General features: G+C 52.5%; 1 protein-coding gene across 2 annotated transcripts in view; it reads left to right on the top strand.

Annotated features, from left to right (window-relative positions):
- kcp (kielin cysteine rich BMP regulator) overlaps positions 1-17988 on the top strand; it is a 209490-nt gene that overhangs the window by 127000 nt on the left and 64502 nt on the right. For both annotated transcript variants that reach the window (XM_086010530.1, XM_086010531.1), the window contains exons 27-35: positions 355-461; positions 714-807; positions 4526-4699; positions 5224-5306; positions 5633-5726; positions 11438-11620; positions 13008-13178; positions 13806-13982; positions 17386-17468. In XM_086010530.1, coding sequence (XP_085866656.1) covers positions 355-461; positions 714-807; positions 4526-4699; positions 5224-5306; positions 5633-5726; positions 11438-11620; positions 13008-13178; positions 13806-13982; positions 17386-17468 — 1166 coding nt within the window. The remainder of the gene's footprint in view (positions 1-354; positions 462-713; positions 808-4525; positions 4700-5223; positions 5307-5632; positions 5727-11437; positions 11621-13007; positions 13179-13805; positions 13983-17385; positions 17469-17988) is intronic.

Below are 17988 nucleotides of genomic sequence, written 5' to 3'. Positions count from 1 at the left end.
TGTAGGGTCAGTGGGTCGGTTGTAGGTTCAGTGGGTCGGGTGAGGGGTCATTGGGTCGGGTGAGGGGTCATTGGGTCGGGTGAGGGGTCAGTGGGTCAGGTGAGGGGTCAATGGGTCGGGTGTAGGGTCAATGGGTCGGGTGAGGGGTCAGTGGGTCTGGTGTAGGGTCAGTGGGTCGGGTGAGGGGTCAGTGGGTCGGGTGTAGGGTCAGTGGGTCGGGTGTAGGGTCGGTGGGTCGGGTGAGGGGTCAGTGGGTCGGGTGTTGGGTCAGTGGGTCAGGTGTAGGGTCAGTGGGTCCGGTCACTTGTGTAACAGGGATGTTTGATCTAATTTGCCAGAGAATTTCTTTCCTAGGCGAATGCTGCCCGTCTTGTGACCATTGCACATACAACAAGAGACAGTACAAGAAGGGACAGGAGTTCATCGACCCGGACAGTCCGTGTCAGAACTGTCACTGTCAGGTAAGGCAGGCTCCCTGCTCACCTACTGTCCCCTGTGGGTGAGCCCTCATGTGCCTGTCTGAGTGTGTCCGCATGTGTGCATGTGCAGTGCGGAATCAGTCTGGGTTTGGGCCAGGGATCTACTGGAGCAGGCTGGGTGTTGTGCTGGTGGGAGGTGGGCTATTTGGTGAGACTGTCAAGCTATCTGGTGCAGTTGGGGGTGTTGGTGAACGGTACATTTCTGCACTGATTTGACGTTTCCTCTCCTGACAGAGTGGGACAGTGCTGTGCGTCCCGACCGACTGCCCCCCGATCACCTGCACCAGGCCGGAGAGGAAGGCAGGCCAATGCTGCGCAAAGTGTCCAGGTAAGGGCAGACCCTGGGCTTACAAGCAAGGGGCAGTGGGGGAGGAAGACAGTCAGCAATGCCCCAGTAAAGTGTTTACCTCTCTCGCCCTTCAGTGTGACAGGTGGAGTCAGGGTCGCGAGCAACATCAAGTCGATTGGGTCATTTAAATCAATCACTAAGTGAGTGGGTGAGATCGCCTATAGTCAGAGCAATCGGAAGGGATCGAGGAGCTGCACCGCTTTGAGGTGATGGTCTAGAACAAGGTGTGTCTCAAAGAATTGCAGCTTGTTAGAACTCAGGATCTATCCCAGGGACCTGGTGAATGTTGTTTCACCCTTGATGTCCTGATTTATCTTCCACACTGACTCTCACTGGGGTACAGTCCCACAGACACTGACTCTCACTGGGGTACAGTTCCACAGACACTGACTCTCACTGGGGTACAGTTCCACAGACACTGACTCTCACTGGGGTACAGTTCCACAGACACTGACTCTCACTGGGGTACAGTGCCACAGACACTGACTCTCACTGGGGTACAGTTCCACAGACACTGACTCTCACTGGGGTACAGTGCCACAGACACTGACTCTCACTGGGGTACAGTTCCACAGACACCGACTCTCACTGGGGTACAGTTCCACAGACACTGACTCTCACTGGGGTACAGTGCCACAGACACTGACTCTCACTGGGGTACAGTTCCACAGACACTGACTCTCACTGGGGTACAGTGCCACAGACACTGACTCTCACTGGGGTACAGTTCCACAGACACCGACTCTCACTGGGGTACAGCTCCACAGACACTGACTCTCACTGGGGTACAGTGCCACAGACACTGACTCTCACTGGGGTACAGTTCCACAGACACTGACTCTCACTGGGGTACAGTTCCACAGACACTGACTCTCTCTGGGGTACATTCCACGGACACTGACTCTCACTGGGGTACAGTTCCACAGACATTGACTCTCACTGGGGTACAGTTCCACAGACACTGACTCTCACTGGGGTACAGTGCCACAGACACTGACTCTCACTGGGGTACAGTTCCACAGGCACTGACTCTCACTGGGGTACAGTGCCACAGACACTGACTCTCACTGGGGTGCAGTTCCACAGACACTGACTCTCACTGGGGTACAGTTCCACAGACACTGACTCTCACTGGGGTACAGTTCCACAGACACTGACTCTCACTGGGATACAGTTCCACGGACATTGACTCTCACTGGGGTACAGTTCCAAAGGCACTGACTCTCACTGGGATACAGTTCCAAAGGCACTGACTCTCACTGGGGTACAGTTCCAAAGGCACTGGGCAGGATTTTCATTGGGCCATGGAGGCGGGATTGAAGGCCTGTGGGGGGTTAAAATCCCGAAATCGGGGGGCACAAACCCATCTCGCCCCCAACCCGCCTCTGTGCCAGTTTCAAAGGAGGCGGATACCCGACCTGTGCTGGGACCTGCCTCCCCGAGGCGGGAAGGGGATTAGTGCCAGTTAGCTGCCTGTTAACAGGCAGTTTTTAGCCTAATCCCTATTTTCATTCTTGAAGTGTGGGATTCCCGACGGCTCGAAACCACGCCAAGTTAGCGAGGCAGGCCGTCGGGCTGAAAGGCTTGGAGCGGTCGAGATGTCCGGTGTTCAGGTGAGTGATGGGTGCATGAGTGCAGAGGTAAGCGTGTTTGGTGTGTTTAAAGTGTTTAAATAAGTTTTACTTACCTTTACAGCCTTCCTTCAGGTCTCAGGAGTCCCTCATCTCACCAGCACAGAAAGCAAAATGGTCGCGATCTGTCAAAAATTGCAGCATTCTGCTTTCTGTTCCGGAGAGATCTCTAGATCATCCTGAGAGGAAGGAATTAACTTGGAGTACAGATTGTCAGTGTTTGACAGCTTCAAACAGCTGTGAAACGCTGATATTTCATCTGTCAAAAGGTCTTGACAGACGAAATATCAATCTGTGACGTCACCTGTTGCCGGGTAGCCCTTAATTGGCCGCTGGACGGGCTCAACAAGGTCAATCAAGCCGAAATCGCGTGGGTTGGCTGCAACTCGATGGAGGCGGGACTACAACCCCGAAAGTTGTAGTCCCGCCTCCTACCCGCCTCCTCAATGAAAATCCAGCCCACTGACTCTCACTGGGATACAGTTCCACAGACACTGGGCTGGATTTTCATTGAGGAGTCGGGTAGGAGGCGGGACTACAACTTTTGGGGTTGTAGTCCCGCCTCCATCGAGTTCTAGCCAACCCACGCGATTTTTACTTGATTGACCTTGTTGAGCCTGCCCAGCGGGCTCAGCAGTCCAATTAAGGGCCACCCGGCAACAGGTGACGTCACAGACTGAAATTTCATCTGTCAAGAACTTTTGGCAGATGAAATATCAGCGTTTCACAGCTGTTTGAAGCTGTCAAACACTGACAATCTGTACTCCAGGTTAATTCCTTCCTCTCAGGCTGATTTAGAGATCTCCCCGGAACAGAAAGCTGAATGCTGCAATTTTTGACAGCTCGCAACCATTTTGCTTTCTGTGCCGGTGAGATGAGGGACACCCGAGACCTGAAGGAAGGAAGGCTGTAAAGGTAAGTAAAGGTGTAAAACTTCTTTAAACACTTTACACACACCAAACACACTTACCTTTGCACTCATGCACCCATCACTCACCTGAACACCAGACATCTCGACCCCTCCAAGCCCTTCATCACAACGGTCCGCCTCCTCTAACTTGGCGTGGTTTGGAGCCGTCAGGAATCCCACACTTCAACATTAAAAAAAGGGATTAGGCTAAAAACTGCCTGTAAACTACCTGTTAACAGGCAGTTAATTGGCACTAATCCTCTTCCCGCTTTGGGGAGGCGGGTCCCAGTGTGGGTCGGGTACCCGCCTCCTTTGAAACTGGCATGGAGGCGGGTTGGGTGCGGGATGGGTTTGTGCCCCCCGATTTTGGGATTTTAACCCCCCACACGCCTCCAATCCCGCCTCCACGGCCCAATGAAAATCCTGCCCAAACTGGGGTACAGTTCCACAGACACTGACTCTCACTGGGGTACAGTTCCACGGACACTGACTCTGACTGGGGTACAGTTCCACAGACACTGACTCTCACTGGGGTACAGTTCCACAGACACTGACTCTCACTGGGGTACAGTTCCACAGACACTGACTCTCACTGGGGTACAGTTCCACAGACACTGACTCTCACTGGGGTACAGTTTCATAGACACTGACTCTCACTGGGGTACAGTTCCACAGACACTGACTCTCACTGGGGTACAGTTCCACAGACACTGACTCTCACTGGGGTACAGTTTCATAGACACTGACTCTGACTGGGGTACAGTTCCACAGACACTGACTCTCACTGGGGTACAGTTCCACAGACACTGACTCTCACTGGGGTACAGTTTCATAGACACTGACTCTCACTGGGGTACAGTTCCACAGACACTGATTCTCACTGGGGTACAGTTTCATAGACACTGACTCTCACTGGGGTACAGTTTCATAGACACTGACTCTCACTGGGGTACATTTCCACAGGCACTGACTCGCACTGGGGTACAGTTCCACAGACACTGATTCTCACTGGGGTACTGTTTCACAGACACTGACTGTTTTATCTACATTACCATGATAATAGTGGGGGGGCAAAGGGGAAAACCTCAGTGAAATGGGAAAGGGGGGATTTGGGTAAAGGACCTCTGTAATGGGCACCTTGTGTTTTTGTCTGCAGACTGCGTGTTTGAGGAGCGTGTATTATTGGATGGCCAGCGGTTCCCGAACCCCATGAACCCGTGCCAGGAATGCGTCTGTTTGAATGGCAAAGTGACCTGTGAGGAGAGGAATTGTATCAGCGCCCTCTGCTCCTACCCACTGTCTGGGTCCTGCTGTCAAAACAACTGCAATGGTAACGGGATGAGCAGCTGAGGGAGGACAGGCAGACTGACGGCTGAACAGATTGACAGCTGGACAGACTGACGGCTGGACAGACTGACGGCTGGACAGACTGACGGCTGGACAGACTGACGGCTGGACAGACTGACGGCTGGACAGACTGACGATAGATAGACTGCAAACCGACTGATGGCTAGAGGGACGGGTGGACAGAGCGTGGCGGGACGGGTGGACAGAGCGTGGCGGGACGGGTGGACAGAGCGTGGCGGGACGGGTGGACAGAGCGTGGCGGGACGGGTGGACAGAGCGTGGCGGGACGGGTGGACAGAGCGTGGCGGGACGGGTGGACAGAGCGTGGGTGGACAGAGCGTGGAGGGACGGGTGGACAGAGCGTGGAGGGACGGGTGGACAGAGCGCCCAGATTGGAAGAGGGTGTTCCAGCTCCCAGTGTAACTGCAATCACAGACGCAGTGTGGACAGTTCCGGAGTGGCTATAGAGAATGTTTTATGCAGTGCTCTGTGTGTGTGTCTCTGCAGGCTGTCACTATGCTGGGAAGGAGTACCCTAATGGTGCTGATTTTCCACACCCTACTAACAAGTGCAAGGAGTGTCACTGCATAGTGAGTATGGAGAGAATTCTGCCCTGATGTAAAGAGGTAGAATTTGGGTTAGTTTGATTAGTGTTGGAAGAAAAGTGTCTCTCTCCCTCCATCTCCAGTCCCTCAGTGTCTCTCTCTCCATCTCCAATCTGTCAGTGTGTCTCTCTCCATGTCCAGTCACCTCAGTATCTCTATCCCTCCATCTCCAATTCCTCAGTATGCCTGTTTTTATCATTTCCCTTACACAATCACACGCTCCCTGACACATTCAGAACCACACTCTCCTGACACATCCCTGCTATTTTTCACTTTCTGCTTTTCCTGTATAACGTGTTGTCTCCTTGTAGAATGGAAACGTACAATGTTTATCGAGGAGGTGTCCCCCTCAGTCATGCAATGACCCGTTCCTCCTACCAGGAGACTGCTGCCCTCAGTGTCCAGGTGGGTGCAAGCTTTCCTCAAAATGGTGCAACAGAGAGGGTGTATCAGAGGGTTACACCGAGGGGTGTGGGGTATATCAGAGGGTTGCACTAAGGGGTGTGGGGTATATCAGAGGGTTGCACTAAGGGGTGTGGGGTATATCAGAATGTTACAGTGCGGGGTGTGGGGTATATCAGTGTTACACTGAGGGGTGTGGGGTATATCAGTGTTACACTGAGGGGTGTGGGGTATATCAATGTTACAGTGCGGGGTGTGGGGTATATCAGTGTTGCACTGAAGGTTTTGGGGTATATCAGTGTTACACTGAGGGGTGTGGGGTATATCAGTGTTACACTGAGGGGTGTGGGGTATATCAGAGGGTTACAATGCAGGGTGTGGGGTATATCAGTGTTACAGTGAGGGGTGTGCGGTATATCAGTGTTACACTGAGGGGTGTGGGGTATATCAGTGTTACAGTGCGGGGTATATCAGTGTTACAGTGCGGGGTGTGGGGTATATCAGAGGGTTACCGTGCAGGGTGTGGGGTATATCAGTGTTACAGTGCGGGGTGTGGGGTATATCAGAGGGTTACCATGCAGGGTGTGGGGTATATTTGTGTTACAGTGAGGGTTGTGGGGTATATCAGTTTTACACTGAGGGGTGTGGGCTATATCAGTGTTGCAGTGCAGGGTGTGGGGTATATCACTGTTACAGTGAGGGGTGTGGGGTATATCACTGTTACAATGAGGGGTGTGGGGTAAATCGGAGTTACAGTGCGGAGTGTGGGGTATATCACTGTTACAGTGAGGGGTGTGGCTTATATCACTGTTACAGTGAGGGGTGTGGCTTATATCACTGTTACAGTGAGGGGTGTGGGGTATATCACTGTTACAGTGCGGGCTGTGGGTTATATCACTGTTACAGTGAGGGGTGTGGGGTATATCACTGTTACAGTGAGGGCTGTGGGGTATATCACTGTTACAGTGAGGGCTGTGGGGTATATCACTGTTACAGTGAGGAGTGTGGGGTATATCACTGTTACAGTGAGGGGTGTGGCTTATATCACTGTTACAGTGAGGGGTGTGGGGTATATCACTGTTACAGTGCGGGCTGTGGGTTATATCACTGTTACAGTGAGGGGTGTGGGGTATATCACTGTTACAGTGAGGGGTATATCGGAGTTACAGTGAGGGCTGTGGGGTATATCACTGTTACAGTGAGGAGTGTGGGGTATATCACTGTTACAGTGCGGGCTGTGGGTTATATCACTGTTACAGTGAGGGGTATATCGGAGTTACAGTGAGGGGTGTGGGGTAGATCACTGTTACGATGCGGGGTGTGGTTATATGTCCGAGACCGGGACCCAGGAGCGACGACGAGCCCAGCAGTGCAGTCAAGGCCCAGGATGGCACAACGTTGACCAGCAGCGGGATCGGGGCCCAGGGAAGGTGCAGCACGGACCAACAGCGAGGTTGGGAGGACCACAATGCATCCTACGAAACCCAGGCAGAGAGGACCTGTGGGAAGGAGGGAGGGGGACAGTAGCAGTATGTTTGTGTGTGTGTGCTAGGCTGATGTAGCAGAGCCTGGTCTCCAATCGTCTTGCATCCCCTTGCCATTGGACCAAGACCTTGCTCTGTCAAGCCCGTGTGGCAGCTGGTGTGCAATGGCCACCCCACATTAAAAGAATTCATGCACAGGCACCTTCCACCTTTTAAAATGAAGTTCGGGACCTGGAACGTCATGGACAACCCCAACAGTGACAGACCGGAACGCCATACTGCTATCGTTGTCCGGGAGCTCAGACATTTCAACCACCATCTGCCCCACCTGTGACAGAGACTGTAGGTCCCGCATTGGATTCATCAGTCACCTGAGAACTCATTTTTAATGTAGAAGCAAGACATCCTCGGTTCCGAGGGACTGCCTAAGAAGAAAAGAAGATACTACTGTTACAGTGCGGGGTGTGGGTTATGTTAGATCCGTGTGTTAATGGAGACACGGAATGCAGGAGTTGATTTAACAAGTGTTTACTGAACAAAGTCTGGAGGTGAACTAACAACACAAGATGCTACACAGGCTTATATACCCGAGTGGTCACTACTGGTACTACAGTATACAGGGGCTTCAAAAACATAGTTCCTCTTAAAGGTACATACACTACAATTCCTCCCCTTTTAGATAAATAGTACATAACATTTTAAGTAATCATTAAATAACATTTTTACAAGAACAATAATATACACATTTGCTGAAGTTAATCAATTACAAATTCAGTCTCTCTGGAGGCTTCCTGACTCGGTCCGGATAACGCCTCGGTGGTGTAGTAGGTTCTTTTGGCAAGGTCGATTCGGCTTCAATGCTAGTGTTGGGTTCATCTGGTTCCAGTATCACCGGATCGGAGGTAGATACTATGGGTATCTCTGCTTCATCACTAGGTGTATAGAGTTGTGGTGTAGGTTGTCCTTTTTCGGATGACTCTATGATCTGGTCAGCATGGCGCCTTATTATGCTTTCTCCAATGTCCACGGTATACATCAGCGGTCCTAGTCGTATGCAAATAGTTCCAGGCTGCCATTTCTCGGTACGGTAGTCCCGGGCCAAAACTGGTTGACCTATCTGGAAGGTTCTAGTTGGCCTTTCATTCATGCTTTGAAATTGCCGGTTCTCTACGTCCCTTCTGACGTTTGGCTTGACCAAATCCAGCCGGCATCTTAGTCTTCTATTGAAAACATCATGGCGGGGGTTTGGTTTGTAACCACATGTGTTGCATTCCTGTACGCAAACAAGAAGTTATCTACCTTATGTTTTAGATTTATGTCTTCATTACCCATGGCCTTCTTGAAGGTCTGGACAAACCTTTCAGCCAATCCATTGGTGGCAGGATGGTATGGGGCGGACGTGTAGTGCTTAACCCCATTGTTTTTTAAGAACTTCCTGAATTCTTCGGATACAAATTGCGGTCCATTATCAGAACAGATCTGTTCAGGCAGCCCATTCCTGGCGAATATGGTCTTTAATACTGTGATGGTTTTTTCCGTGGTGGTGGAGGACATCTTTATTACCTCCAGCCACTTGGAGTGTGCATCCACCACAATTAAGAACATTGAGTCCATAAATGGACCAGCAAAGTCGATATGTACCCTTTGCCATGGAGATGAGGGCCACTCCCATGGATGTAGAGGGGCTTGTGGTGGGGCGTTTTGGACCTTCTGGCATCCTAGACAGCTCTTGGTCATTTCTTCGATGTCTCCATCGATACCTGGCCACCACACAAATGCTCTGGCTAAGTTCTTCATTTTCACTCCACCCAGATGCCCCTCGTGAAGCTCCTTTAGCACTCTATCCTTGAGTTTGGGTGGAATCACCACTCTGGATCCACACATCAAGGTTCCTCGGCACACTGACAGCTGTTCTCTTCTTTGCGAGAATGCTGGCAACAGTGGTTCACCATGTGCTGGCCATCCCTTCACCGTTAAATCGTAGACTCGTGAGAGAGTCGGGTCATTTCGCGTTTCCTTTTCAATGGTAGAATTTGTCACCGGTAGACATTCCACTATGGTCGAGTGGAATATCTCCACTGGGTCCACAGTAGGCGCCTCTTCCACCGTTGGCAACGGTAGGCGCGATAACCCGTCAGCATTCCCATGCTGTTTTGTTCCTTTGTACTCTATGTCATATTGGTGTGCCCCTAGGAAAAGGGACCACCTCTGTAGCCTTTGCGCTGTCATAATGGGAACGCTCCTTTTAGGGTTGAATATGGAGACGAGGGGTTGATGGTCAGTCAACAAGGTAAACTTTTGTCCGTGTAGGTAATGGTTGAATTTCTTCACCCCCCACACCAGGCTGAGTGCCTCCCTGTCGATCTGGGCATAGTTACGCTCAGCTGAGTTCAATGAGCGTGACGCAAAAGCTATCGGCCGCTCCGAGCCATCAGTGAATCTATGCAATAATAACGCTCCCACGCTGTAAGGGGATGCATCGCACGCCAGTCTGATTGGCAATGATGGGTTGTAATGAGCCAACACTTCCCTGGACGTGATCAAGCCTTTGCATTTATGGAAGGCACGTTTACAGTCTTCGCTCCATTTCCAAACTACTCCCGTTTGTAGCAGTGCGTTAAGCGGGTGCAGAACCGTCGACAAGTTTGGTAAAAATTTATGATAGTAATTTACTAATCCCAGGAACGACCTTAATTGTGAGACATTTTCAGGCACTGGGGCCTTTACGGCCGCTTCAACTTTTTCAGGTGACTTATGCAACCCTTCTTCGTTAATGACATGGCCACAATATGATATTTGTTTCTGGAAAAATTCGCATTTGGGGCGATTTGCTCGTAGGCCCTGTTCTCTCAGCCTCGTGAGCACCTGCTCCAAGTTGGCAAGGTGCTCGTTGTTGTTTTCTCCTGTTACAAGGATGTCGTCTAGGTAGCATTGAGTCCCCGGAATCCCTTGCAGGACTTGCTCCATAGCTCTTTGCCAGATAGCCGGAGCTGATGCCACTCCGAAAACCAGTCGATTGTACTGGTACAGGCCTTTGTGTGTGTTTATCGTGAGATACTTTTTAGAGGCCTCCTCAACCTCCATCTGTAGATATGCCTGTGCTAAGTCAATTTTGGTGAAACGTTTCCCTCCGGATAGTGAGGCGAAAATACCTTCTATCCTCGGAAGAGGATACTGTACCATGTGAAGAACCGGGTTTACAGTCACCTTGAAGTCCCCACAGATGCGAACTTTTCTCTGTTCTTCAGATTTATCATTATTCAACGTTTTCTTCATGACCGGGACGATGGGTGTTGCCCACTCGCTCCAATCTACCTTGGATAACACGCCTGCTTTTTCCAAATTCTCCAGCTCTGCCTTGACGGCTGGACGAATTGTGTATGGCACCGGCCTTGCCTTAAAAAACTTGGGAATTGCCGCATCTTCCACTTTTATTGAGGCGGTGGCGCCTTTCAGGGTTCCTAGTTCCTGTTGAAACACTTCTTTGGTCACTACTGGTACTACAGTATACAGGGGCTTCAAAAACATAGTTCCTCTTAAAGGTACATACACTACAGGTTATATCATTCTTACAGTGAGGGGTATGGGGTATATCACAGTTACAGTGAGGGGTGTGGGGTATATCACTCTTACAGTGAGGGATATGGAATATATCACTGTTACAGTGAGGGGTGTGGGGTATATCACTCTTACAGTGAGGGGTATGGGGTATCTCTGTTACAGTGAGGGGTGTGGGGTACATCACTGTTACAGTGAGGGCGGTGGGGTATATCTCTGTCACAGTGCAGAGTTTGGGGTATATCACTGTTACAGTGGAGGGTGTGGAATATATCATTGTTACAGTGCGGGGTTTATCGGAGTTACGCTGCGGGGTGTGGGGTATATCACTGTTACAGTGAGGGGTATGGGGTATATCACTGTTACAGTGAGGAGTGTGGGGTATATCACTGTTATAGTGAGGGGTGTGGTGGGGTATATCAGAGTTACAGTGAGGATTGTGGGGTATATGACTTATGGTGAGGGGTGTGGGGTATATCACTGTTACAGTGAGGGTTGTGGGGTATATTAGAGTTACAGTGAGGGGTGTGGGGTATATTGGAGTTACAGTGAGGGGTGTGGGGTATATCACTCTTACAGTGAGGAGTGTGGGGTATATGACTGTTATGGTGAGGGGTGTGGTGGGGTATATCAGAGTTACAGGGAGCTGATGTCCTCTTCTCTTTGCGCTAGCTCCCCCGGTTGAATGTCTGTACTCCGGCATTCTCTACAAACACATGCAGCGTTTCTACGACCCATCGGACAAGTGCCGTTCCTGTATGTGTAATAATGGCACCATCACGTGTCAGAGGAAGCCCTGTGCCCCCCTGCAGTGCTCACACCCCATCCTGCAGGATTGTTGCCGCACCTGTGATGGTAATGATCGTTTAATGTGAGGGGAACCTGGTTACAACAAGGGCTTCCTCCATCAGGGACCGCCTTTTACAGAGGGAGGGGGCAGAGGTGTGTATGGTGGTGTGTGAGGTGGGTGGGGGGGAGGGTGATGTGGGGGTGTGTGTGGTGGGGGGTGGGGGTGTGTGTGGTGGGGGGTGGGGGTGTGTGTGGTGGGGGGTGGGGGTGTGTGTGGTGGGGGGTGTGTGGTGGGGGGGTGTGGTGGGGGTGTGTGTGGTGGGGGGGGTGTGGTGGGGGGGGTGTGTGGTGGGGGTGTGTGTGGTTGGGTGTGCGGTGGGGGGGTGTGTGGTGGGGGGGTGTGGTGGGGGGTGGGTGTGTGTGTGGTGGGGGTGGGGGTGTTGGGGGGTGGGGGTGTGTGGTAGGGGGTGTGTGTGGTGGGGGTGTGTGTGGTGGGGGTGTGTGTGGTGGGGGTGTGTGTGGTGGGGGTGGGGGTGGTGGGGGTGTGTGTGGTGGGGGGGTGTGGTGGGGGTGTGTGTGGTGGGGGGGTGTGGTGGGGGGGTGTGTGGTGGGGGTGTGTGTGGTTGGGTGTGTGGTGGGGGGGTGTGTGGTGGGGGGGTGTGGTGGGGGGTGGGTGTGTGTGTGGTGGGGGTGGGGGTGTTGGGGGGTGGGGGTGTGTGGTAGGGGGTGGGATGTGTGTGGGGGTGGGGTGGGTGGGGGGGCGGTGTGGGGGCTGGGGGGTGTGTGGGGGCTGGGGGGTGTGTGGGGGGTGGGGTGTGTGGGGGGGTGGGGGGTGTGGGTGTGTGTGGGGGGTGGGTGGGGGGGGGGTGGGGGGTGGGGTGGGGGGTGGGGTGTGTGTGTGGGGGGTGTGTGTGGGGGTTGGGGTGTGTGGGGGGGGGTGTGTGGGGGTGGGGGTGTGTGTTGGGGCTGGGGGAGGTGGGGTTTGGGGTGTGTGTGGGGGGTGGGGGGTGTGTGTGGGGGGTGGGGGGGGTGTGTGGGGGGTGGGGTAGTGTGTGGGGGGCGTGTGGGGGGTGGGGTGTGTGTGTGGGGGGTGGGGTGTGTGTGTGGGGGGTGGGGTGTGTGTGTGGGGGGTGAGGGTGTGTGGGGGGTGGGGTGTGTGTGTGGGGGGTGAGGGTGTGTGGGGGGTGGGGTGTGTGTGTGGGGGTGGGGTTGTGTGTGGGGGCGTGTGGGGGTGGGGTGTGTGGGGGCTGGGGTGAAGAGGAGTGGAGGGAGGGGTAGGGTGTGTGTGTGAGGGTTTGATGTATGGGTGGTGATGTGGTGTGCGGTGATGTGATATAGTGTGGGTGTGGTGTGGGGGGCGGGATCTATGCAGAGTGAGAGATTGAATTGAGAGGCAGATCTGGGAGTGATGGGTACCTTAGGCTGATGATGTTTCTCTGACCTTGCTTTGCAGGCTGTCTGCTTGGTGGAAAGGAGTTTGCAAACGGAGAGCAATTTGCTGATGCGTCAGACGACTGTAACGTGTGTGTGTGCAGAGAGGGCAGCGTATCATGTGAGATGAGGCCCTGTCCCGTGCTAGAGTGCCCCTTTCCCGCACAGGGCCACTGCTGCAGAGCCTGTGACGGTACGGACAGACACGGGAGTTCATAATTCCACCTCATTCAACTTCAACCATCACCGATCTACAGACAAAATTGATATATCTCCAGGGGGATTAGCTGGTCCGGTCATACACTGACCTCTCACCCTTTGAGTCACAGTAAGATTTGGGGATTCCTGTTAATTTGGGGACATTTCCTGCTGATTTTGGAGGCATTTCCTGCTGATTTTGGGGGGGTTTCCTGCCCATTTGGGGGGATTTCCAGGCCATTTGGGGATATTTACTATTGATTTGAGGGGGTTTCCTGCTGATATGAAGGATATATTGATGGGGTTAGATGAAGAAGGGTGGGAGGAGGCTCGTGTGGAGCATAAACACCGGCATGGACCAGTTGGGCCGAATGGCCTGTTTCTGTGCTGTAAATACTTTGTAATAATTTGGGGGGGAGGCAGGCATGATGTTCTAATTTTGGGGGATTTTCTGCTGATTTTATGGGGATTTCCTGCTGAATTTGGGGGGCGAGATTTGCTCCTGATTTCGGGTGAGATTCCTGGCCAGCCTCCCCCTGAAGTAAAGTTCTGTGTAGCTGGTTGTGGGGCATGGTCCTACTGTGCTCTTGTATCTCCTGATCCTGTCCCCTTTTTGCCCCAGGGTGTAATTACATGGGGGAGGAGTACCTGAATGGCCAGGAGTTTCCTGGCCCTCTTGACCCCTGCTCTCGCTGTGAGTGTATGAGTGGATTCGTCAGCTGTTCAAGGAGACCATGTTACAACCCAGGCTGCAGCCATCCCATCAACCTTCCTGCACAGTGCTGCCCCGTCTGTGAAGGTAAAGACACCGTTTTATAACCACCGATAAAGAGAGACGGACTGAGAAACACCAGTCAGTCCGCAGATATTTCCCTGAGAGAGAGACTGAGAGGCACCAGTCAGTGTGCAGATATCTCTCTGAGACAGAGGGACTGAGAGGCACCAGTCAGTGTGCAGATATCTCTCTGAGAGACACCAGTCAGTGTGCTGATATTTCCCTAAGGGACTGAGAGACACCAGTCAGTATGCTGATATTTCCCTAAGAGACTGAGAGACACCAGTCAGTGTGCTGATATTTCCCTGAGAGACTAAGGTGCACCAGTCAGTGTGCAGATATTTCCCTGAGAGACTGCGACACACCAGTCAGTGTGCAGATATGTCCCTGAGAGACACCAGTCAGTGTGCAGATATTTCCCTGAGAGACACCAGTCAGTCTGCAGATATCTCCCTGAGAGTAGGGATAATGGGCAGGCACTCTAATTGGCAGGATGTGACTAGTCGTGTCCCGCAAGGATCTTTATTGGGGCCTCAACTATTCATCGTATTTATTAACGACTTAGATGATGGGATAGAGTGCCACATATCCAAGTTTGCTGATGACACAAAGATAGGTGGCATTGTAAGCAGTGTAGATGGAAGCATAACATTACAAAGAGATATTGATAGATTAAGCAAATGGGCTAAACTGTGACTAATGGATTTCAATGTAGGCAAATGTGAGGTCATCCACTTTGGACCTAAAAAGGATAGAACAGGGTACATTCTAAATGGTGAAAAGCTTAAAACAGTGGAGGTCCAAAGAGACTTGAGGGACCAGGTACATAGATCATTAAAATGTCATGGACAGCTACAGAAAATAATCAAAAAGGCTAATGATTCCAAGATGGCGCCCGAGACGGTCCGGTGCTAGCGCGCTCTCCCTGCTTCGGGTGGCCCGCTCTCGCCGCTCGCTCCCACAACCGGAGCGAGGTGTTCGGCGAGTCGGGCGGAGGCAGCACAGCGCGGCAAGCAGCAGCAGCCACGTCGATCCGCTAGGGCACGTCGGCCGGCCGCTCCTCAGCGGGAAGGGATTCCGACCGGGAGGAGGGGAGCTGAGCATGGCGGCCAGAGGCTGGACCGGAAGAGGGAGAAGCAGGCCTGGGCCGTCGGACCGTGGAGCCGGCGACGGTGAGGTGGAGGCCGCGGCGACCGGAGGATGTGTTCGGCGAGTCGGGCGGAGGAGCGCAGCGCATCGGGACGCAGCAGCAGACTTGATGACTCGCAGTCCGACTGGGAGGAGGGGAGCCGGGAATGGTGGCCAGAGGGTGAGCGGGAGAAGCAGGCCACCGCACGTGGAGCCGAGCCGGCAACAGTGGGGAGGACGGAGCGGCTGAGGGACATCGTGCTCCCACTGCCACTGGATGCCAAAGAATTGACTTTCTGAACACGGCGCTGTAAAAATAGCTGACGTGTCTCTGTGAGCTCCCACAGCTTTATTGTGGGAGTGATTGGGGAGTAAGCATTCCATTGTACTAGTTACATAAAGAATCTTGAATCTTGGAATGGTGGCCTTTAGATCCAGAGGACTCGAGTACAAGGGGGTAGAAGTTATGCTACAGCTACAGTTGGACCACACCTGGAGCACTGTGAGCAGTTCTGAGCACCATACCTTAGGAAGGATATATTGGCCTTGGAGGAAGTGCAGCGTAGGTTTACCAGAATTTTACCTGGACTCCAAGGGTTAAATTACGAGGAGAGATTACACAAACTAGGGTTGTAGTCAGGATATTAAGGGGAACTATAGAGAGAAACTATTTCTGCTGGTTGGGGATTCTAGGACGAGGGGGCATAGGCTAAAAATTAGAGCCAGGTGGTAGAAGTTTGGAACTCTCTTTTGCAAATGGCAACTGATGCTAGATCAATTGTTAATTTTAAATCTGAGATTGATAGATTTTTGTTAACCAAAGGTATTAAGGGAAGGAGTTAGGTCACAGATCAGCCATGATCTCATTGAATGGTGGAACAGGCTCGAGGAGCTAAATGACCTACTCCTGTTCCTATGTTCCTATGAGAGGCACCAGTCAGTGTGTAGATATCTCCCTGGGAGAGAGGGACTGAGAGACACCAGTCAGTGTGTAGATATCTCCCTGGGAGAGAGGGACTGAGAGACACCAGTCAGTGTGCTGATATCTGAAAGAGAGCGCAAGGTCTGAGAGGCACCATCTCCTTGAGAGAGTAGGGACTGAGAGACACCAGTCAGTGTACAGGTATCTACCTGAGAGAGCAGGGACTGAGAGGCACCATCTCCCTGAGAGAGTGGGGGCTGAGAGACACCAGTCAGTGTACAGATATCTCCCTGAGAGAGCAGGGACTGAGAGGCACCATCTCCCTGAGAGAGTGGGGGCTGAGAGACACCAGTCAGTGTGCAGATATTTCCCTGAGAGAGCAGGGACTGAGAGACACCAGTCAGTGTACAGATATCTCCCTGAGAGAGCAGAGACTGAGAGGCACCATCTCCCTGAGAGACACACCAGTCAGTGTAAAGAAATCGGAGTAACTTCTTTACCCAGGAAGTGGTGAGAATGTGGAACTCGCTACCACAGGCAGTAGTTGAGACGAATAGCATTGCTGCATTTGAGGGGACGCTAGATAAACAAATGAGGGAGAACTGAATAGATGGTTACGTTGATTGGATTAGATGAAGAGGGGTGGGAGGAGACCCAGTTGTACAGGGCCTTGGTGAGACCACACCTTGAGTATTGTGTGCAGTTTTGGTTGCCTTATCTGAGGAGGATGTTCTTGCCATGGAGGGAGTGCAACGAAGATTCACCAGACTGATACCTGGGATGTCAGGAATGATGTATGAGGAGAGATTGGGTCGATTGGACTTATATTCACTGGAGTTTAGAAGAATGAGAGGGGATCTCATTGAAACTTATAAAATTCTAACAGGACTAGACAGACTAGATGCAGGAAGGATGTTCCTGATGGCGGGGGAGTCCAGAACCATGGGTCACAGTCTAAAGATAAGGGGTAAGCCATTTAGGACAGAGATGAGGAGGAATTTCTTCACCCAGAGAGTGGTGAACCTGTGGAATTCTCTACCACAGAAGGCAGTTGAGGCCAATTCATTAAATATATTCAAGAAGGAGTTAGATATATTTCTTAAGGCTAAAGGGATCAAGGGATATGGGGAGAAAGCAGGGACAGGGTACTGAATTTGGATGATCAGCCATGATCTCATTAAATGGCGGAGCAGGCTCGAGGGGCCGAATGGCCTACTCCTGCTCCTATCTTCTTAGTTTCTATGTGGAGTATAAACACAGGCATGGACCTGTTGGGCCAAATGGCCTGTTTCTTTGCTGTAGATTCTCTGTAATATTGTGCTTGTTTCTATATTGTGTATAAATGTTGTCAATTATAAGCAGTCCGGTATCCCACAGGCTGTTACTATGGCGGTGTTGCTATCAGCAATGGACAGACGTTCGCAGACCCCACCGACTCGTGCTCACAGTGTACCTGCCGGGTGAGTAATGGCACCACACTCTGTGGGAGAGGGTGAGAGGGTGTTCGACCCTCATGATCACTGGCACCTCTCCCCTAAGGGTGGCAAGGGGCTGACCCTCATTTTCACCCTTCCCGTCCCCTCCCCTCCCCTCCCTCCACCTTCCCCCCAACCTCCCTCGACCACCCCACCCACACCCTCCACTAACTCACTCCACCCTCCCTCACCCTCCCCTCCCTAACCCTCCCCCATCCTCCATCCCTCCACCCTTTCTCACCCTCCCCCCAACCCTCCTCCATCCCTCCCCCCTCCACCCTCCCCTCCCTAAACCTCCTCCATCCTCCACCCCTCCCCTCCCTCCCTCACCCTCCCCTCCCTAACCTTCCCCCCTCACCCTCCTCTCCCTAACCCTCCCCTACCCTCACTCCACCCTCCCTCACTCCACCCTCCCTCACTCCACCCTCCCTCACCCTCCCCTCCCTAACCCTCGCCCATCCTCCATCCCTCCCCTCCCTCCACCCTCCCCTCACCCACCATTCTC

The sequence above is a fragment of the Somniosus microcephalus genome, chromosome 17, assembly GCF_052327205.1.
Source record: "Somniosus microcephalus isolate GS21.2 chromosome 17, FLI_Smic_1.0, whole genome shotgun sequence".
Classification (NCBI taxonomy): Eukaryota; Metazoa; Chordata; class Chondrichthyes; order Squaliformes; family Somniosidae; genus Somniosus; species Somniosus microcephalus.
Note: the sequence above shows the minus strand (reverse complement) of the source record. Positions and strands in the feature narration are given on the sequence as shown.